The sequence below is a fragment of the Cebus imitator genome, unplaced genomic scaffold, assembly GCF_001604975.1.
Source record: "Cebus imitator isolate Cc_AM_T3 unplaced genomic scaffold, Cebus_imitator-1.0 Scaffold35, whole genome shotgun sequence".
Taxonomy (NCBI): domain Eukaryota; kingdom Metazoa; phylum Chordata; class Mammalia; order Primates; family Cebidae; genus Cebus; species Cebus imitator.
In genome coordinates, this window is record NW_016107350.1 from 10320812 (window position 1) to 10344351 (window position 23540).

Here is a 23540-nt window from a genome sequence, read left to right on the forward strand (position 1 = left end):
TGGAGTGCAATGGCATGATCTCAGCTCACTGCAACCTCTGCCTCCTGGATTCAGGCGATTCTCCTGCCTCAGCCTCCCGAGTAGCTGGGATTATAGGTGCCCACCACCACGCCCAACTAATTTTTGTATTTTTAGTAGAGATGGGGTTTCACCATATTGCTGAGGCTGGTCTTGAACTCCTAACCTCAGGTGATCCACCATCTTGGCCTCTCAGAGTGCTGGGATTACAGGTGTGAGCCACTGCGCCAGACCTGAATTGATGTCATATTGCCTTTTAGATTTCATGGCTTTAAAAAAAAATTGTTTTGAAGTAGTTTGTATTTTGCCTTTTACAATGTTTTATAATCTGTAGCTGAACTTTCTATGGGAAGGACAAGTCAAGAATTCATTTTTACTTTTCATATGACTATAGCTATTTATTTTGTTTCTAACATAGATCTATGATCGAATTCTGTCAATTTCCTCTCGAGAGGGTGAGACGATTGAACTGAATAAGCCTGTCATGGCAGAGGGCAATGTAGAAGTTTGGCTTAATTCTCTCTTGGAAGAATCTCAGTCCTCGTTGCATCTTGTAATTCGCCAGGCAGCTGCAAATATTCAAGAAGCAGATTTCCAACTAATGGAATTTCTTTCATCCTTCCCTGCTCAGGTGAGTGTTTTGAAACTGAAAAGTATGTTTTATAAAATAGTCATCTTAAATCTCAGACATTACCTATTGTAAGCTTCACAAATGGCTGTAATTTAACTCTAGACCAGTATTAAGATTTTCATAAGGACCCATTAAATATGCATAATCTTAAAGATTTCAACTACAGATTATATGGTCATATATTTATAGACTTAATTGTGTATTTGGGTTATAGATATATTTGATGTATTGTCTTTAACTTAAAACAGTTTTTTCCCTACTCAATGTTGGATGTAACAGTGTACAAAAATCATGAAAATGTACTGAAAATTGAAAAATATACTAAAAATATGAAAAATAGATTTCAGTATTAAAATACAGGAAACAATGTTTGCTTAGTTACTGTGATCAGTAAAAGTTTGGTGAGCATCCACTCTGTCTCAACATCGTGATAGTTTGGGTAAAGCAAGTTTCAGACATTCTTTGCCTGCAAGCAACTTAAAATCTATCTAGGGAGAAATGTGACTTCCACATAAATGACTTAAAATGATAAGAAATAGAGTTTCCATTGGCTATGAAAAAAGGCATCAACGTTGATGTAATCATGGCTTTATACTTGCATAACAATCACTATTATTGATCATGTTGTAATTTCTATTTAAATACATAAATATGTCATACAAATTCATAGAGCTTTTTTACTTCCATAAGGTTGGATTATTAGGAATTCAAATGATATGGACACGGGATTCAGAGGAAGCCCTTAGAAATGCCAAGTTTGATAAGAAAATCATGCAGAAAACGAATCAGTCTTTTCTGGAGCTACTCAATACTCTGATAGACATCACCACGAGGGACCTGAGTTCCACAGAACGAGTGAAATATGAGACTCTGATTACTATCCATGTGCACCAAAGGGACATCTTTGATGACCTGGTAAATTCTTTATAAATGCTGTGGCGTATAGAAAAAAACAAATTCTAGACACCATCTGTGTTTACCTAGTAGAACTAGTTTGATTGAATTCAAGGAAAAGATTAAATTCTGGCAAAGAATCATGTTCGTAGTCAGGGCTTGTTGTCAGCTTTGTTCTCAGTCTTAACTGAATGTCAGTCATATTATGATGATATTGAGGCAATTAGACTTTATTAAACAAATTTTTAATGTGATGATTTTTAATGTTAAAATTGTCATGTAATATCTGAGAAGCCTTTATACATCTTTTTTTTTGCTTTTTACCTGTTAATTGAATATCACTAGTTTCTTGCTACAGAAATTATTAGTAATAATGCTTAGTAGAGTTGTTTAGGACTTCCCTTAAGGCTTTTAAAAAATCACATTCTTAACAAGTTTTGATAAATTTCATGTCATTGATTGGAAATGGTCTTTCCTAATATAGCTTCTGACATTCAGGTGTCATACAGATTTTTGATTTTAAAGAGAGAACAGGGTGGGAAAAGAGAGTACAGGGTGGAAGAAGAGAGTTTTGTAGCTACAGAAAATGGGAAATAAAAAGAAATGAAATTTGTCCTCTACTACAAAATACATTCGATAAGAGGCAAAAAGCTCTTATTTTCATAATAATTTTCTGGATTTGTCTCACCCCATTATGTGAAAATGATTATGAAAGATCGATTTTGATGTAATGGAAATAAAGGCAGCACATCCAAGCTATTGTGTGCTAACCTCCTGTCTTAATAGCTAAGCACAATACTTGCCTCTCTGAGAAATAAAGGGCTCAGGCTAATTTTAGACTTCTTAGTTGTCAAAGAAAAATGATGAAAGTGGCTTAAAATTTTGCTTAAAAAATCTGGACAAAAGGATTGCCAGTAAATTACCTGCCATTTAGATGTTAGAAATTTTGGCCCAGTGTAATTCTTGGGAAAAATAATTAATGGATTAAAAAAACTCAACAGTGTACTTTGTTATAGTCTTAAGGGATGTCTTTTTCCTAATGAGATTGTTTGGTTCTGTCTTTGTATACCAAAACATGCTTTTCATGGATTAGATTTCATGGTTAGGACTATGGCATTAGGCGTTTAAGGGTGAAATTTTAGAAATGAATATCTTATTATTAAAATATGTAAAGCCACTTACATTGGAGGGCCATAATTAGGAGTTTCTCTTGAGTTTTCTTATTCCCATCTTCTAAGTATTTTTTTATCGATCAGTAAATGAGTGGGTTAGCTGGTGATGTAGTTGACACCTCTGAAATAGTTGGGTCGTCTTTGAGTTTTATTTATTTCACTTTATGATCTACATGAATGCTAATGTGTATATTTAATGAGTGATTCTCATCACAGCTCTAACATACTCCTTTTGAATTTCAGTGCCATATGCATATCAAGAGCCCTATGGACTTTGAATGGCTGAAACAGTGCAGATTTTATTTTAACGAAGATTCTGACAAGATGATGATTCACATCACAGATGTGGCTTTCATATACCAGAATGAATTTTTAGGCTGCACTGACAGGCTTGTCATAACTCCACTTACAGACAGGTGATGGAACCCTTCTCCCCACCCCCCCTCCATTTTTATTCTTTCGAATTGCCCAGAGGATTTTTGCTTAAAGTCTCTCAGGGTTTATCGGCTCTTTTATACTAAAATTTAGTATTTTTAGCTTTGAAATTTAGTATTTTTAGCTTTCCACCTGTGTCTTCACATGGGATTTAGGTTTGTGACTGACACAGACCTTGCTTCTTCTGCCTTCAGTCTTGTAGAGGCAGAGTTTAAATGTATAAACTACATGTGGATGCGGATGGGCAAGAAAAGGAATGAATTGCTGTGTGTTCTCAGGTGCAAATCATGGTGGGCCTTGGGGGCTGCTTGAGTATCTTGTTCTTACTGAGAGACAATTAAGTTTTTTTTTTTTTTAAAGCAGGAAGGAAATTGAGTATCAGTGCAGGTAAAAGTGGGAGAGGCTACTGGCCAGGCCTCCAGAGTGTTAACTTTTCCCTCTGCCTGTAATTTACCAGTTGTGTTTGTGATACCTGCCACTGCAACCGCCCTAGACTCAGTCTCCTCATTTGTAAGATGAGCTAAGTCAGGGTGCAGTCCCCAACCTTTCTGGTACCGGGGACTGGCTTTGTGGGAGACAATTTTTCTACGGAGCAGAGGGTGGGTGATGGATTTGGGATGATTCAAGCACATTCCATTTACTGTGCACTTTATTTCTATTGTTACATTGTAATAGATAATGAACTAATTATACAATTCACCATAATGTAGAATCAGTAGGAGCCCTGAGCGTGTTTTTCTGCTACTGGATAGTCCCATCTGGGGGCGATGAGAGATGGTGACAAATCATCAGGCACTGGATTCTTGTGAGGAGCGACCACCCTAGATCCCTTGCATGCACAGTTCACAAGAGGGTTCATGATAAAAGTTGCGCTCCTATGAGAATCTAATACTGCCGCTGATGGGACAGGAGGCAGAGCTCAGGCAGTCGTGTGAGCCATGGGGAGTGGCTGTAAATACCGATGAAGCTCCGCCCACTTGCCTGCTGCCCATCTCCTGCTGTGTGGCCAGGTTCCTAACAGGCCATCGACCAATACTCTGTCCTCATTCAGCTCCAATACTGGTCTGTGGCCTGGGGGTTGGGGACCCCTGAGCTGTGTTTTCTCTAAGGGTGCTTGCAGGGCTAATATTCTGTGATTTGGTTAGTCTAATTTGAACTTTGTGGTATCAACTACATTGTATATTTTTGCTTCAGGGATATACTGAATGCTTGTTATGGTCAAACGGCTTGCATTAATCATTCCATATTTTATTCATATAACATAATATTACATTGTGCTGCATAATTATCTACAATGATGATTTTTCAATTAGAAGTAATGTGCATTAAAAACTGGATTTCCGAAGTAGGAATTTTTCATAAAATGCTTATGTGATTATTTTATGTCTCCTGCCTTTCAAGCCTCCAGCACTCCCTTGTCTTCCTCTGTCTCCACCCAAGGCTTTGTTTCCTGTTTGTTTTTGAGGTGGAGTCTTGCTTTGTCGCCCAGGTTGGAGCACAGTGGTACAATCAATCTTGGCTCACTGCAACCTTGACCTCCTGGGTTCAAGCTGATTCTCCTGCCTCAGATGCCCGAGTAGCTGGGATTACAGGCATGTGCTACCACACCTGGCTGATTTTTGTATTTTTAGTAGAGACAGGATTTCACCATGTTGGCCAGGCTGGTCTCGAACTCCTCACCTCAGGTGACCTGCCTGCCTTGGCCTCCCAAAGTGCTGGGATTACAGGTGTGTGCTTGTTTCCTGTTTTATTGAGAAGACAGATGTGCTCATCTCCATCACCATGTGCCTTAACCTGGGTGTCTGTTCTCATGCAGCCCGTTCTCTCCAGATTCTTCGAATGGATGGTCCATGCTGTTGTCCAAAGCCAACATGCCCACTGACCCCAGGTTTTCTTCTCTGGGAGCATCATCCATTTTTCACTTTCTACTGAATCTTTTTTATCAACACACAGACATGTTGTGATTGCCTCCACACAGCAAGCCCTACCGTGATTGGCCCGGTTTCCTTCCCACTTCCACGCTCCCTTCAAAACCCCTCAAAAGCAGTTTCTCTCTGCTTGGTTTTTCTTGAGCTCACTTCATTCAGGCTCTCAGTGTTAATTTTCTATTTCTGCCATAACAAATTGCCACAAATTTAAAACCTTAAACAACACAAATGGGTTCTTTTTGTAGTTCTGTCCAGCAGAAGTCTGATGCGATCTCACAGAACTAAAATCAGGTGCTGCAGGGCCGTGTTTCTTCCCGGAGACTGAGTTCTGTTTCCTGCTCTTCCAGGTTGTTGGCAGAAGACCTTTCCTCCTGGTCATAGGACCAAGGTCCCCATTATCTTAAGTCAGCTCAGGGCTGTTCTAGCCTCTGAAGGCTGCCACGTTCCCTGACCCTAACTCCTTCCCTCATCTTCAAAGCCAGCAATGGTGGGTCAGGTGCCTTTCATTCTCTGAATCTCCCCTCCTTCTTCTGTCTTGTGTCTCTGACCCACTCTTCTGCCCATCTCTTCTGCTTCTAAGGACTCATGAGATTAGGTTGAGTCCACTTTATTATCCAACATAATCCCTCCTTCTGAAGGTCATTAACATTAATGACATCCACAAAGTCCCTTTGGCTGTGGGAGGTAAGATGTTTACAGGTTGCAGGGGTTAGAATGCGGGCATCTTTGGGGGACCATTATTTTGTCATACTTTTCCCATCACTCTAATAGAACAGCTCTTCTGAAAGTCACTCAGACCTGTTGCTAAATCCAGTGGTCATTCCTGGATCTCGTGTTTCTTGAACATTCAGCTGCATGGATGCGGTTACCATTCTCTCCTTTTTGATACACTTCCATCACATGGTTTCCAGGACACGACACTCACCTGGTTCCTCCTAATGGTCTGGTTGTCCTTTTGTACCTGTTCCTACTGGTTCCTCTTCATCTTTCTGACCTCTAAACATAGAACTCCTAGGCTCTTCTCTTCTCCACTTCTACTCGTTCCTTAGGTGACCCCACTTGGCTTTAAAAATCCTAATCTCTGCCTCAAGCCAGAGTTTCTTTCCCGAACTCCAGAGACACGTATGTACCTACATGACATGTCCACTTGGATGTTACAGGGTATTTAACCTTAGCGTGTTTGGTCAGCCTCACAAAGTGCCCTCCTGTCATCTTCGTCTTCTTCATGCTAGCAAGTGACCATTCCGTTTTATTACAGTGCTGGGAGGAAGTGTGATATTCAGAATAATGGCCCCCGAAAAGATGTCCATGTCCTAAACCCTGAAGCCTGTGAATACGTCACCTTCCAGATGGGCAATCCAGCACTCCCTGTAGTGACCCTGAAGCCTTTCCTTCTTTCTCACCTCACTATCCAATCTACCAACAATCTGGTCATCCCTGCTTTCAGGCTACATCGAGAATGTGACCATTTTCACCCCTTTGTCGTTACTGATACAACTCCAATGACTGGAAGAAACATCAGGGTCCTTTGTTTTGTGGATTGGACATGGACACATGTGGAGTGGTTTCAAGGAATGCAAAGTTTAATAGGCAAGAAGGAAGGAAAACGCTCCCCCGTACAGAGACAGAGGGAGGGGGGCTCCGAGTGGAGAGAGAAAAAGCCCATGTGGGGCAGAAAACAGTCGGTTACATTAGGAGGCTGGAGGAGGCTGTGTCTGATTTGCATAGGGCTTAGGGTATTGGTTTGACCAGGTGTGTCATTTATGTAGTCTTTGGAAAAAACTGGCCCTTCCACCCTAGCTCTTTAATATGCAAATGCAGGTCGCCATGATGTCCTGCACAAGTGGAGTTTTCTGGAGGTGGCCATGATGTTTGTGACAGGGAGAAGAGGGCGGGAATTGCCATCCTGGGTGAACTGTTTCTAATCACCAACATTTGCATATCAAAGCTTGCTAGCCTGGCTCTTTAAGCCACTTTTCTGTTAGAAAAGAAATATTTTGGGAGCTGTTTTTATTAAAAAGCTTATTATTCTTCTTATTAAAAGAATTAATTCTGTTTTATTAAAAGAACCTGCTGAGAACTCCCTTTACCCTCTCTATCTGCCTACGATTATTCCTTAATCACTTCTATATCATTACTACTCTTTTTTTGTTGTTGTTTTTGAGACAGAGTCTCACTCTCTCGCCCAGGCTGGAGCACAGTGGTGCAGTCTCCGCTCACTGCAACCTCTCAGGTCCAAGTGATTCTCCTGTTCAGCCTCCTGAGTAGCTTGGACTACAGGCGCGAGCCACCATGCCTGGCTAATTTTTCCATTATTAGTACAGATGGGGTTTCACCAGGTTGGCCAGGCTGTTCTTGAACTCCTGACCTCAGGTGATCTGCCCTCCTTGGCCTCCCAGAGTGCTGGGATTATAGGTATCATTACTACTCTTATCCAGCCCACTGCAGTCTCTGACCTGGATCATTGTGATAATGTTGTGAGAATATGATAGTGATTACTGGCTTCCCTGCCTCTGCTGTTGTCCCTGTACAGTCTTTTCTCAGTTCACACACCAGAATGTAAGTCAGATCCTTTGCCTCAGAACTTCCCCGATGGTTCCATCTCATGCAAAGGAAAAGCCAGCGTCCTCCTGTGGGCCTGCGAGGCCTGGTACAATCTGGCCTCTGCTTCTTCTTTGCTCCTCTATCCTCACTCAGCTCTGGCCACCTGCTGTTTGCGCAGCTGCAGCACAGTCTTGCCTCAGGGCCCTAGGACTTGTTATATGCTTGGCCTGGAATCCTCTTCCTTCAATAGTGGCATAGCTTTCTTCCTTCTTCCTTTAGGCCTCTGCTAGAGGGTCACCTCGAGGGCCTTCTAACCTCTCACGATCTCCAAATCCCTAACCCTCTTACTCAGCTTTATTTTCCCTGTTTCTTATTTTTAATTAATCTATTTTCTTTTTTAGAATGTAAGATCCTTGGTGAATGGGCATCATGTGATTTGTTCGCTAGAATTGTTCTGTCACATAACAGGTGCTAAATAAATAGTTCTTGAATAAATGAAAGAAATGATTATTTCCAAAATTACATCTTAATGGTGAAAAAGTTAAATGGTACAGAAGAACGTGAAGTAGAATGTGTGGGAGGGAAACTTTTCTATTTTTCAAAATGATCAGCAGTGTTCTATCCCTCTGAAAACTGGAGGCTTAGATATCAAAATCCTTTTACAGTTTCACATATAGGTACCATAGTTTATAGTCTTTTCTGCAACCTCATTCTTCCACTGTGCTCATTATCTTGTATAGCTTTTTATGTCAAAAAACCTAAGAACTTTAGAAGCAAAGCAAGTACTTTTAAGCACGCCAGTGAAGAGATTCTGAAGTTCGTTTGTCTATTTCACCCTAAATGCCCACTTGTTTATTTTTCTTTAACCAACTTGATTATGTGGGAAGTGAGTTATTAATTTTTGCTAGTTACTGAGCTTCCACTGCAAGATTTGCTTCCCTTTTGCAAGAGAAAGCTCCTCATTGGAATTAATACTTTAAAAACGCCAAATACTGGAGGCACTGACATGTTGTCAGCCCTTTGCTGAGTGACCTGTGAATTCAACAGCTGTGGCAGCTCCCTGGATTCTGGGAAACTCAACGCCACGTGGACAGAGTTGCAGACATTTCAGATGATAAAATAGCCATTATAATATAATAACAAAGAGAACTTTTCTCCAAAAACTCACAGTGTTTTTAATGAAGACTAGAGTTGCCCTGACTGCTGCTGTCACTTAAGACAAAAGTTGGAGGAAATTGAGGGCTGATGGAGGCATCCTGTCTGCTTGATAAGAAATGTAGATGGGACTCGTACCTTTCTCTGACATTCTCATGGCTTCTGTGAGTTTTGCCTGAGTGTGGACCACTCGGCACTGCCCTAGCAGCTGTGTGGTCTTGAGCAAGACCCCTAACCTCCCTGATTCCCTTGGTTTGGAATCATTGTGTGGACTAGAGGTAATGTAAGTACCCAGCACAGGGTGTGACACAGAGCAAATGTTTATTATTATTATTCTTGCTATCACTGTTGCTTGTCATAATTGCTGATAACACTTTTTTTCTGGGAGGGATGGAGTCTCATGGAGTCTCAGTCACTCTGTCGCCCAGGCTGGACTGCAGTGGCATGATCCTGGCTCACTGCAACCTCCGCCCCCCGGGTTCAAGCGATTCTCCTGCCTCAGCCTCCCGAGTAGCTGGAATTACAGGCACGTGCCACCACACCCAGCTAATTTTTGTATTTTTAGCAGACATGGGATTTCACCATGTTGGCTAGGCTTGTCTTGAACTCCTGACCTCAAGTGATCCGCCTGCTTCAGCCTCTCAAAGTGCTGGGATTACAGGCGTGAGCCACTATGCCTGGCCTATGATAACACATTCTTTAGCAACCTTTCCTTTGGTTTCTCCTTAAGCACATCTTATAATCAAAGAGCCTGTAACTAAACCCAGTTCTCAAGGAAGAAATATACCCTGCTGATGCACAGGGAAACTTTTCAGCAGTTTAGAACCAATAGGAGTTGAAACCACTCCTGGTTTCCATGTGACAAAACGCACCAGCAGTGCTATGAATACTGAAGACAAACGCTAGTGATAGATTTGGTTAGTTCGAGTGTTAATGTGCCCTGGGTCATGAGGTTGGTGGCTTTTTATTTGGCATCAGAGTCCCATTCAAATTCCTGTAGTTGTTAGGGCAGGAAAGACCAGATGAGAATGTATGGCTGAATCAGCACAAGTCATTTATTCAACAAATTATACTACAAGATGCCAGGGGTTAGGCAGGCAGTTGAGGGTACAAGCGTGAACCAGACCTAGCTCCTGACTGCAGAGAGTTTATAGCAGTTTAATTGGAAGGTAGAAAACTAAGTGGAGTTGACCACAGGCAACTAAAACACAAAGTTCAAACTCTGCTCATGAATGGAGATAGTTTTGAAAATAGCCAATAGATAGACTAGAAGGGAAAGCAGAGAAGGGAGGGAAGGAAGGAGGTACACCCACATGTAGAACTCTCTAGACACACAGGGAGACGCTGTGACAGATCCGTGCTTGTCACCGAAAGGCAGTTTGGGCACCAGTGTAGCAGTGGGTCTGAAGCCCCACGTAGCCGAGTCAGGGAGAAGTCACCAGGCATGCCCGCCTGCTTTTCATGTCAATAGGATCAATCTGTTTGAAGCAACTTGCCGCTTCTTCAGTTTCAACATAAACCCACTGATCTCGGTTGTAACGAGGGTCTGCATAACAGAGCAGCCGAGTGATCAGAGTTGATGGAGATGTATTTCCTTTTTTTTTGTTTAGTATTTATTCTTTTTTTTCAGCTTTTAATTTTTAAGTTCAGGGGTAGAAGCGCAGGGTTGTTACATAGGTAAACTTGTGTCATGAGGGTTTGTTGTACAGATTATTTCGTCGCCCAGGTATTAAGCCTAGTGCCCATTAGTTATTTTTATTTCCCAGATAGGGTGGGCTCGTCCTAGAGCTGGGAAGCAAGAGGACTTGGCTTGTCACCAGACAGGCTGGCCGAAGTCTCAGCTCTCGTGCCACAGCCTAAGAAAAGTCGCTCAATCTCTGTGAGCCTTTCCCCTCAACTCTGTATAGGGGGGAAAGGAACAGTAGCTTCTTTCTGGGGTTCTCTGGAGATGAAACAAGATGATGTATGTGGAGCACACGTGGTGTCTGTTGCTGTTACAGACACTGCTCTGGAAGGGATGGCAGAAGTGCAACAGGGGAAGTAAGACCTGGGACTAAAAGGCAGAATCAAAGTGAGAGCAGACATCCTCCTGATTTCGTGCCCAGATCTTCTCCTCTGTATCGAGGCTTTGCATACATTCAGGTTTGAGTCATTTACTTGCCTTTATGGCACTTGATTCCAATAAAATTGAGAACCTGGAGCTACCCCCAGCTGGTTCGGTCAGTTTTCATTTCCACTGCTCAAGCTGGATAGTCATTTCATTTCCTTGGAAATCTTTTTCAAGTCCAGATGAATGCTTTATAGTTTGGCCATAAGAAAACGCTACACGGCACTACTTTATAATTTGTCTCCTTTGGTAACACCAGGGGGTGCTGGCTAACAAGTAATTCATCTGCAAGTTATCAGGTTAAACGTTTCCTTTGCAGGCATCCTTGTATTCTCTCACCAAATGTTTTATTTGTTAATCTCATCTGGTAAGATGCTGTGAAAGTGTGTGCAAGTTTAGGAGATGCCCACAGAAATAGATTCAAGATGGGATTATTTAGCAATATGTGTTTTAAATACCAACTACATTAATGGCCAACTTTTAAATTCAAATGGTGATTAATCTATTTGAAAGGATTCAGATCTGTTTAACAGAATATTATTATTATTTTTTTTTGATAGGGGTAGATTTTTGCGAAAAAGTTGCCAAATACATTTTGGAAATGCAATGTATTATTTTTATACCTGGAGATTCTCTCTGTATTATGATAAGAAAGCCTGAATAATGAAGCAGTAAGGAAGCCTGTTTAACCTTTCAGGTGTTTTTAAATGTATTTTATCATAGACTACCCCTCCTTTTCCTCAACATATGTTAACATTGATAAGGATAACTGTGTTTTAGGATGTAGTATGGGAAATGTTAGGTAAGGACAATGGCCTGTTTTTAAATCTTGTGTGGGTTTCATGCCACTGGGATGTCTCAGAAGTATTTCCAAGTGCCTGAGGACTGGTTCTAGGGATGTTTCTACCCTTGCAGATGTTACATCACGCTGGCTCAGGCTCTGGGAATGAGCATGGGGGGAGCTCCTGCTGGACCTGCAGGCACAGGCAAAACAGAAACCACGAAGGACATGGGGCGATGCCTTGGGAAATATGTTGTGGTTTTCAACTGTTCAGACCAAATGGATTTCCGAGGACTTGGACGGATTTTTAAAGGTATGGGTTATATTTTTTTATTTGATGAGAAATTTCAGCCAAGGTGGAATATTTTGCTAAAATTTGTTTTCAACAATTGGCCACATTTTAGAATCATTTTCAACTTTGTAAAATTTTTTGGAAAATCTTCAATCTTGCCAGGTGTGTGGACCACGTGTTACTATCTCCTGCCTTTTTTCAGATGTTCCTTTATCACTGCAGGTTGGGTGTTTACAGGTAAAGTGCCAAATTGTGAGCTGCTTTGAGTCACCTGAGGCGTACATAGATCTATTTGTTCCACTTTACTTTTGAATGAACTTACACCTGGTGCATTTTGGCAGCTACATAGTATCCTTTTTCTTGGTTTTCCCAAATTATTTACTAATTGGATTTTTTTTTTGGTTTAATTTCCTTTCTAAGGACTGGCACAGTCTGGATCCTGGGGCTGTTTTGATGAGTTTAACCGTATCGATCTACCAGTTCTCTCGGTTGCAGCCCAGCAAATTTCCATTATTCTGACATGTAAAAAGGAGCGCAAAAAGTCTTTTATTTTTACTGATGGAGATAATGTGACTATGAACCCTGAATTTGGGCTTTTCTTAACCATGGTAAGGAGCTGCTAGAAAAGCTACTGAATTTCAGTCTTCTTATCACAGTTTTCAGGCATCTCTCTGGTCATCTGCCCTCTATTTTCCTCAATGGAAATTGGGATTGTAACTTTACCTCCTGTTGAAAAGCCTATGGGGTTAAGCAAAGATCATATGAATAACTCATGACAGACTGTCCAGGTAAAAGGAGAATGAGTTTTTACATTACTCAATGTAAATGAGTTTTCTGGTTGTCATTCCAGATTTGTCATGTGTACGTAATGAATCTTTTAATATCATGCTGACGTGGGGTTGATTGCATCATTCACCCTTGGGTTTTATTTTCTGTGTAGAATCCTGGCTATGCTGGACGGCAGGAACTCCCTGAAAACTTGAAGATTAATTTCCGCTCGGTGGCCATGATGGTCCCTGACCGTCAGATTATCATAAGGGTGAAGTTGGCTAGTTGTGGCTTCATTGACAATGTTGTTTTGGCCAGGAAGTTTTTCACGCTTTACAAACTGTGTGAGGAGCAGCTTTCTAAGCAGGTATGCCATCCTGGAGGTCTTATGCACTTAGGCATGTTTCATTTTTCCATCCAGCAGAATGTTCTCTTTTTGAGAAATTCTAGACTGGGCTTGTTGACAAAGGATTTTATTCATACTAGGAAGAAAGGTGATTACTACAAAAATTTTATATGCATAGTTTTATTAAGAAGTACATTTAAATAAATTAATATTTATAGCATAGAAATAAAGTGAATATCATCTACACTGATTTAAGAGCCAAAGATTTATGGATATTAACATTGGCTGTTTATATCATTTATAGATTCATTGTCATATGTGTTATTTATTTTCATGATTTTTAGGAACCTCTCAATGATTTATTCTTCTCAATTCTAAGCCCAATTGAGTATTTGACTAAGCTTTGCTAACTGTCTGGTTTATATGTTACAATCTTTTTGCTAGTTTTCTCTACTGCTTAGGGTAGCAGGTTCAGGTATCGTGAGGTTTGTTTAATAGTTAAAAGTCATGGAATTAAACATATACTTCTGCATTCGTTATCTATTGCTGCATAACAGTCATGTAACAATCATAACACAATTTTGTGTCTTGTAACAGTGTACGTTTATTACTACATGGTGTCTGTGTGTCAGGAGTTAGCTGAATTGAGTCCTGCAGTTTATGTCTAACAAGGCTACAATCAAGTGTTGGCTGGGGCTGTGGTTTCATCTGATGCTCGAATGGGTGCAATCTACTTCTGAGCTCATTCATGTTGTTAGCAGAATTCTGGTAGTTGAGGGTGTAAGACTGAGGGCTTCAATTTCTTGTTGGCTATTTGCTGGAGACCTCCTCAGTTCCTACAGGCTGTGCATAGTTTCTTGCTATATGGGATTCCCCAAAATGACCATTCAAAGTCAGCAAGGAAAGTGGTTTCAGCAAAACGAGTGCTACAGTATAATCTAATGTGACCACATAATCACACACACATAATCACATACAACCTGTTGTCTCTGCTGTATTCTATTAGTTAGAAGAAGCAAATCACGGGTCCTGCCTACTCTCATATAGAATGACCACCAGGAGGTGGGTTTCATGCCACAATTTTCTACTACATATCAGTAAAAATTAGTAAAAATATGTGCTAAAAATGACACAGTGCAATAAACGTAAGATTATAACATGAGTAACATTTCCTAACATATATAACCTTTGCTCCATCTCATCACTCAGAAATCCATTTCAAACTTCTTTGAATCTGTATTACTTTTTTACACCCACAGATTCAACCTAATTACATTCACACTCAAAAGTTCTTTCCCTGTGAGTGTCCAGACATACACAGATTCTTCTGGCTCTGGCCGTTGAGCCCTTTCTGGTTTGTCTGACCCTAACATTTTGCCTTTAACATTCTTGGTTTCTTTTGCTTATTTGAGCCCTTACTCACTCATTCTTATTGTATTAGTCTGTTCTCATGCTGCTAATAAACACATACCTGAGACTGGGTATTTATAAAGGAAAGAGGTTTAATTGAATCACACTTCAGCATGGCTGGGAAGGCCTTAGGAAACTTACAATCATGGTGGAAGGGGAAGCAAACACATCCTCTTCACATGGTGGCAGGAAGGAGAAGTGCCAAGTGAAGAGGGGGAAAAACCCCTTATAAAACCATCAGATTTCATGAGAACTCACTGTCATGAAAGCAGCATGAGGGTAACCATCCCCATTATTAAATTAACTCTCACTGGGTCCCTCCAATGACATGTGGGGATTATGGGAACTAGAGTTCAGGATGACATTTGGGTGGGAACACAACCAAATCATATCATTCTGCCCCGGCCCCTCCAAGGTCTCATGTCTTCACAATTCACAATAAGTCATGCCCTTCCAACAGTCCTCCAAAGTCTTAACTCATTCCAGCATTAACTTAAATGCCTAAGTCCAAAGTCTCATCTGAGACAGGCAAGTCCTTTCTGTCTATGAGCTTGTAAAATCAAAAGCAAGTTAGTTACTTCCTACATACAGTGGGGTTACAGGCTTTGGATAAATACACCTGTTCCAAATGAGATAAATTGGCCAAAAAAAAGGGCTACAAACCCCACGCAAGTCAAAATCCAATGGGGCAATAATTAAACCTTAAATTTCCAAAATGATCTGCTTTGACTCCATGTCTCACATCTGGGTCATGCTGATGTAAGAGATGGGCTCCTAAAGCCTTGGGCAGCTCCACCCCTCTGGCTTTGCAGGGTACTTTCATGCTGCATTCGTGGCCTGATGTTGAGTGTCTGCAGCTTTCTAAGTGCACAGTACAAGCTGTCAGTGAATCTACCATTCTGGGGTCTGGAGGATAGTGGCCCTTTTCTCACAGCTCCACTAGGCAGTATCCCAGTGGGGACTCTTTGTGGGGGCTCCAATCCCACATTTCCCTTCTGCACTGCTCTAGCAGAGGTACTCCATGAGGGCTTCACCCCTGCAGCAAACTTCTGCATGGACATCTAGGTGTTTCCATACATCCTCTGAAATCTAGGTGGAGGTTCCCAAACCTCAATTCTTATCTTCTGTACACCTGCAGACCCAACACCATGTAGAAGCTGCCAAAGCTTGGGGCTTGCACCCTCTGAAGCAATGGCTTGAGCTACATGTTGGCCTCTTTTAGCCACAACTGGAGTGACTGGGATGTAGGGCACCAAATCCCATGCCTTCACAGAGCAGGGGGACCCTGGACCTGGTCCATGAAACCATTTTTCCTCCTTGAGCTCTGGGCCTGTTATGACAGGGGCTGCCTTGAAGATCTCTGAAATGCCCTGGAGATATTTTCTCAATTGTCTTGGTGATTAACATTTGAATCCTCATTACTTGTGCAAATTTTCTCAGCTAGCTTGAATTTCTCCCCAGACAATGGGGTTGTCTTTTCCACTGCATCATTAGGCTGCAAATTTTAAACATGTATGCTCTGCTTCTTCTTGAAAGCTTTGCCACTTAGAAATTTCTTCTTCCAGATACCCTAAATCATTTCTCTCAAACTCAAAGCTCCACAGATCTCTGGGGCAGGGGCAAAATGCCTCCAGTCTCTTTGTATAGCAACAATGACCTTTACTCCAGTTTTCAACAAGTTCCCCATCTCCACCTGAGACCACCTCAGCTGGATTTCATTTTCCACATAACTCTCAGTGTTTTGCTCAAAGTCATTCAACAAGTCTTTAGGAAGTTGCAAACTTTTTCATATCTTCCTGTCTTCTGAGCCTTTCAAGTCTCTAGGAAGTTCCAAACGTTTTCCCATTTTCCTATCTTCTTCTGAGCCATCCAAACTGTTCCAACCTCTCTGCCTGTTACCCAGTTCCAAAGTCACTTCCACCTTTTCAGGATCTTTATAGTGGCACCCTACTGTATGTGGTATCAATTTACTATGTTAATCTGTTCTCATGCTGCTAATAAAGACATACCTGAGACTGGGTAATTTATAAAGGAAAGAGGTTTAATTGAATCACAGCTCAGCATAGCTGAGAATGCCTCAGAAAAGTTACAATCATGGCAAAAAGGGAAGCAAACATGTTCTTCTTCACATGACATCAGGAAAGAGAGGTGCTGAGCAAAGGTGGGGAAAAGCCCCTTATGAAACCATCAGATCTTGTGAGAACTCACTATTGCAAGAACAGCATGAGGGTAACTGCCTACATGGTTCAGTTACCTGCACCTGGTCCCTCCCACAACACGTGGGGATTATGAAAACTACAATTCAGGATGAGATTTGGGTGGGGACACAGCGAAACCATATCACTTATCTTTCAAATAAATATTTTTTTCCGTGCTGTTTCTTGAATGGAAGAAACTTCCCTCAACCCTGGCTCCTGCTCTCATCTTCACTAACACTTCACTACTTCCCTCACTCCTACCACCCATGTTCACAACGTCATTGTGAAATGTAATAAGTCAATGTGTGCAAAATAATTGGACCCATACTGATCTCTTGGTGAACATTCTGTGACTCTCCCTTCATACCCACAGATTTAACTGAGTCCAACTCTGATAGGAAGTTTTCCATGATTAATTTTACTCACCAACACTTTTAAGTCATTGTTACTTTTGTGCAAGGTTATTCACATTTCTATTTTATTATCTTTATTAGAATTTAAATTCCCTGAGGGTGGAAACTCAATTTGAATATTTTTATGTGCTCCATCTTCCAATGACTAGTATTAAGTAAGACATATTGCTCCCAATTACCTTAGTGGATAACTGTGGTTTTTCCCCCCATACAGCTTTTTTTAAATTGTGGTAAAAGCATATAAAATTAAATTTACCATCTTAACCATTTGTAAATGCACAGTTCAGTGGTATTAAGTATATTCACAATGTTGTGAAATACATTTCTGTAACTTTTTCATCTTGAAAAACTGAAACTCTCTGTCCACTAAACAAAAACTTCTCTTTTTCTCCTCCCTTAGCTCCTGGTAAGTATCGTTCTACTTTCTGTTTTTATGAATTTGACTATTTCCAATACCTCATATAAATGAAATCATATAATATTTGTTTCCTTGTGACTGCCATATTTTACTTAGTGTAATGTAAGTTTCATTCATATTGTAGCATGTGACAGGATATCCTTCCTTTTTATGGTGAAATAATATTCTGTTATATGTTTATACCACTTTTGTTTATCCACTCATCTGTCAATGGATGTTTAGGTTGAATGGTGCTGCTATGAATATGTAGATGTCTCTTTGAGACCATGCTTTTAACTTTTCTTTTTTTTTTGGTGAGACAGAGTCTTTCTCTATTGCCCAGGCTGGAGTGCAGGTCTCTCATCTCACATCTTGGCTCACTGCAACCTCTGCTTCTTGGGTTTAAGCAGTTCTCATGTCTCAGCCTCCTGAGTAGCTAGAATCACAGATACACAATACCATGCTCAGTCAATATTTGTAATTTTCTGGTAGAGATGTGGTTTCGTCACGTTGGCCAGGCTGATCTTGAACTCCCGGCCTTACGTGATCCACTTTGGTCCCCCAAAATGCTGGGATTACAGGTGTGAGCCACTGTGCCTGGCCCATTCTTTCAATTTTTTTGGCTGTATACCCAGAAGTGGGAATACTGGATCATATCGTTCCATTTTTAATTTTTTGAGGAACCACCTTTTCCACTGTGATTGGGTAATTAAGTTTTGATTATTCACTTTATATACACTGAAATTTGACATGACTGAGCTTTTATAAATACCTGTATATAGTAATTGTATGGTAAAGCTGGGGGGTTGGCTTTCTAATTTGTCCTTATCCTTCTTCCTCCAGGTAATCCTGCAACACAGCTGCTTTTTTTCTCCCTGATTCTCCTGTCTTCTTACTTATCACGAAAAGGGCACATATATCTCTGTGTATATGACAGTCATGAGTGCAGTCCCAGTTTAATTCCGGTTCTGAATTTTAACTTTAGAGATATGAGCTAATTTCCCTACGTATGATTGATTAAGAATAAGCTCAAAGGGATGTCTGTACTCCAAGAAGAAATTTGTTCCTTTTTCCCTGTCAAGCTATAGCAGCTAGTTCTGATCTAAGGGCTTAAGCTAATGATGGCACATGGGAGGACTCTTTGGGATATTCGCTATTTGCTCAAAAAGTATATCTATGTAGAAATTTTTTACTCCACTGTGTGTATGCACTTTCCAAAGGAAAACCAGTATTTATCCATTATTGTGAATAGAATTTCTGTGAGATTCACATGGCTTCTGCAGGTGTATGAATGTTGAAAATAAGCCCAATATATCTCACATTTTCTAGGTTCATTATGACTTTGGCCTGCGTAACATTCTGTCAGTTCTTCGGACCTTGGGAGCAGCAAAACGAGCCAATCCAATGGATACGGAGTCCACGATTGTTATGCGTGTGCTACGGGACATGAATCTTTCTAAACTGGTAAGACTCACAGATGGAAATATTCCACCTACTTGAATATCAGTTCAACTAAATAACCATACATGAGACTTCAAAATATTTATTTAAAAATCTCATTTAAAATGCCTAATTATCAGGTAAAGTGCTGGAAAGCATCACTTTAATTATACTTTTTCAGGCCTTTTTTAGAGCAGTAGTGACTCCTATCTACTCTGAAGTGTGCCTATTCCAATAGAATTGAAATAGATTTAAAATATACACGTTAAGATGCCAAAAACCTTAAATCATTTTTGTGTTTTAGAACTAAAATCTCACCTTTAAAGTTGGGTAGAGCCTGGTAGGAAATGGTATGTAAATTCTACAAGTGTGTGATACTTTCACACTATTATTTCACAATAGAGTCTGATAATCAATGCCCAGTATCTGTGGATCTATGTAAAGGGTGACAAAGTGGTATTTTTTATTTTTAAACTAAAAGTACAAACCAAATTGCAATTCATTAACCCGCTACTAATTTCTAATTTAAAAATTCTTTTAAGTTTAAATTAGAAATTGTAAACTATATGGTATCCCCTAGAACTGACTATTTTGTGGAAAGATTGTCACATAGGCAGTATTGTCTTTCCTTTCATTTCCTTCCTTTCTTTTCTTTCTCCCTTTTCTCTTCCTCTTTAATTAGTTTTTTATAGGAAAGATGAGAAAAATATTAGTTAACTTTAATAAATGTGTTATTTGGGTTAGTGGTTGCATTGCAGTAACCATGACTGTGTCGGGCATTTCCAGTTTATCTGCATATTGCTATGTTTGTGCCAGAATAATTGGTCTGATTTCCCATTCTTTTCTTTTTTAGATTGATGAGGATGAACCCTTGTTTTTGAGTTTGATCGAAGATCTCTTTCCAAATATTCTTCTGGACAAGGAAGATTACCCTGAACTGGAAGCAGCAATTAGTAGACAGGTAATATGTTTCACAGGGCATCGAGGGTTGGTATCTGTTTTGTCTGAATTTAGTGGAAATAAAGTGCTGTGGCTCCAACCTGTGCACTCTGAGCAGCAAAAATAACAACAGTGCGGCTAACACTGCTGTCTTAAGTGAGGCCAGTGCACGCTATGGGTTGAACTCCCTTTGCCCTGGGTCTTTTACCATTGCACAGCCACATGTCCAGCTAGTCATGTGTGGGTAGCCCTGTTATTGGTGGAAACCATTCCACACCAGATTCAGAAATGAAATGTGATTGGTCAACAGGGGGTGGATGGGGCTCAGCTGGCTGCCTCTCCAGAGCTTGGCTTAGCTTGGCTTTGCCTTAGTGTTTGCCGTGTTGCCAATTGTTGGATTCCTGCCTCTGCATGTTATTTGCAGTGATCTCATGTGGCTTCTACACTGTCCCTTTTCCCCCCCAGTACTTGTGGCTTCTTACTCAGGCTCTGGGGGTTGGATAGGGTGGGTAAGGTGGAGGAACCCATCACACTATGTGGATCGTGATGTATCTGGATTTCCCCTTGTACTTGGTGCAGCTTTAACTTTTTATAGTCTTCCTAATAATGGAAATGAATTATGTAAACCATATGCCTCAATTTCCTTTTCTATGAAGAAGAATCTGGAAAAAAATGTTTTATAGAAGTGGTGATTAGCTCCTATTTATAAATTGCACTTCAATTCCTTGAAAATATTTGTAATAAAAATCAAATGTGGACAGGTGCAGTGGCTCATGCCTGTAATCCCTGCACTCTGGGAGGTCAAGGTGGGTAGATTTCTTGAATCCAGGAGTTTGAGACTAGCCTGGGCAACATGGTGAAACCCTGTCTCTACCAAAAATCCAAAAAATTAGCTGGGCATGGTGGCATGTGCCCATAGTCCCATCTGTTCTGGAGGCTGAGGTGAGAGGATCACTTGAGCCTGGGAGGCCGAGGCTGCAGTGAGCAGTGATTGCAGCACTGCACTCCAGCCTGAGTGACAGAGGGAGACTATCTCAAAAAAAAAAAAAATAATGCCTCTTCAGAAGGAATAAATTTCAGGACAAATTCTCCTTCCTAAGCAAAAAACTATCAAAAAAAAAAAAAAAAAAAAGAGGGAAATAAAATGTGGCAGTACTTAGTGTATATTTTGCTTTAAAAATTTAGTATATAAATGTCTGAATTTCCTGATCAGGTAAGAGTGATAATTTGTCTGCAATTGGTTTCTTCATCTTTTGGCTAAACTAGTTGTAATACTACCTAAAAGCTAAGTATTGGGCTGGGTGTCGTGGCTCACCCCAATAGTCCCAGTGCTTTGAGAGGCCAAGGTGGAAGGGTTACTTAAGCCAGCCTGAGCAACATAGCAAGACCTCGTCTCTATAAATAAAGTAAAAAATTAGCCTGGCACAGTGGTGCATGCCTGTAGTCCCAGCTACTCATGCAGCTGAGGCAAGAGGATCACCTGAGCCTGGGACTTAGGGGCTGCAGTGAGCTGTGATCACGCCACTGCACTCCAACATGGGGTGACAGAGTAAGACTTGTCTCTAAAAATATATGTATAAAAATATAAAAAAGCTAAGCATTAGGAATTAATAAGATGACTTACATTAGTAATTTGTGGCATATAAAAATCTGAAGAGCAAATCATAGCATAAAGTGATACATGATTACTGTAAAAAATTATTCAAGTAAAATTGAAATCATTATGTACTATGTGTTCAAGCATAGCTTGACAGTTAAGTGCCTGGACTGTAGATTTGAACTTCTTGGGCTTAAATCCACATTCCATAGTTTCCCAAGCTGATCATCTTGGGCAAATTGCTTAGTCACTCTGCTTCAATTTCCTTATCTGTAAAATGAAGATGTTAATAGTATCACTTCTATCATATTATTATAAAGATTTCCATCATGTTTTCTAAAGATTGATCTTAGAATAATATTTGGCACAGAGTAACTTCCATACATGCATTGATAGAAACTACGCAGTGGACATGTAAAGACAGCTTGAAATTTACATGGAATTTCAATCAACGTAGTATGCTGTCCATTTTTCTAGTCATAAGTATCATCTTTTAAATTAAACATTTAAAATACATTTTGTGGCTGGGCACGGTGGCTCACACCTGTAATGCTAGCACTTTGGGAGGCCGAGGCGGGTGGATGACGAAGTCAGGCAATCGAGACCATTCTGGCCAACATGGTGAAAACCTGTCTCTACTAAAATGCAAAAAACTAGCTGGGCGTCGTGGTGCCCGCCTGTAGTCCCAGCTACTTGGGAGGCCAAGGTAGAGGAATTGCCTGAACCTAGGAGGCGGAGGTTACAGTGAGCCGAGATCACGCCACTGCACTCTAATCTGTGTGACAGAGCAAGGCTCCGTTTCAAAAAAAAGAAAAAAAATACATTTTGCCATTTGAGTCTTTATTTTTAAGTTGCTCCTCAGATGTTCATTCAATAGAATGTTTATATAAATGTTTTCAATTCCCAAAGACAAATGCGGATATTTCTTATTAGCTTGGGATTACATCTTCATTACGTTCAGCCAGATTTTTGTCTATGTAAATGTGTATTTTTCATGCAATTTTTAAATTACAGTAAAATTTTACATTTTAATCATTTTTAAGAAGAATGAAGCACATTTACATTGTTGAGCAACTTTTATTGTCACCACCATCCATCTTCAGAACCATTTTTATCATCCCAAATTGTACTTGTTAAACAGAAAATCTTCCTCCCTCCTTTCGTGTCTGTGTATTTTTCTTGTAGCACAATGGAAAATTTAGATTGTCATTGTGTATTTCAATGTGGGGATTCTCTTATGTTTTCAGGTTGAAGCAGCTGGTTTAATCAGCCATCCTCCTTGGAAGCTGAAGGTCATCCAGCTATTCGAAACACAGAGGGTGAGGCATGGGATGATGACCCTGGGGCCCAGTGGGGCTGGGAAGACCACCTGCATCCACACCTTGATGAGAGCCATGACAGGTACTGGGCAGCCAAGGTCAATGCCTGAGTGTCCCATTTAAATAGTTGTGACACCTTTGAATGCCCAAGAGGGACACAAAGGCAGACACATTAATTATTTATATAGGAGGAAATAACTGCTTTGTTAATTATTGGGACTATTTTGGAGATAACATATTACATTAATGGACCAGACAGAAAAAAAACATTTTTAGGTGACTTTATGCACTGCACTGTGTGTTTTTCGTATGTTATGTAATTTAATTTTCATCATGATCTTGAGAGGTTGTTATTATTATTCTCATTTTGTATAAAAATCAAGGCTCAAATTAAAAAACACCCAAGGTCACAAAGCTGGTAAGTGATGGTAAGTGAAGAGTTAAGGTCACAGTGCACTAAAAAATATCCCAGTTTCCCCAACATACCATACCATTTCCCAGTAAATGCAAAATAAAGCACACTGTCTCCCAATAAACAGAAAGTACTTCCAAACCCAACTCTTATGTTCTTGTGTTCTATGTGCTGAAGTCGTCCTAATCCCAATCCCATTTGGAATCAGATTTTTTTTTTGTTTTAGAAGTTAAATAAATGCATTTCATTTCCAGATGTCCCTAAGACTTACATCTAAAGTCATCTAAGGCTAACGGACATTATGACGTTCATGATTATTCTTGTGTTCTCTTGTTCCAATTAGA

General features: G+C 40.3%; 1 protein-coding gene across 1 annotated transcript in view; it reads left to right on the forward strand.

Annotated features, from left to right (window-relative positions):
* The window catches only part of DNAH5 (dynein axonemal heavy chain 5), a gene marked incomplete at its 3' end in the record, with an annotated part of 148604 nt that overhangs the window by 111195 nt on the left and 13869 nt on the right, over positions 1 to 23540 (forward strand). Inside the window, exons 33-41 of the mRNA XM_017524678.2 lie at positions 437 to 649; positions 1340 to 1564; positions 2959 to 3131; positions 11800 to 11978; positions 12378 to 12565; positions 12898 to 13092; positions 18819 to 18953; positions 19783 to 19890; positions 22713 to 22866. Of these exons, the coding sequence (XP_017380167.2) occupies positions 437 to 649; positions 1340 to 1564; positions 2959 to 3131; positions 11800 to 11978; positions 12378 to 12565; positions 12898 to 13092; positions 18819 to 18953; positions 19783 to 19890; positions 22713 to 22866 (1570 nt within the window). The remainder of the gene's footprint in view (positions 1 to 436; positions 650 to 1339; positions 1565 to 2958; positions 3132 to 11799; positions 11979 to 12377; positions 12566 to 12897; positions 13093 to 18818; positions 18954 to 19782; positions 19891 to 22712; positions 22867 to 23540) is intronic.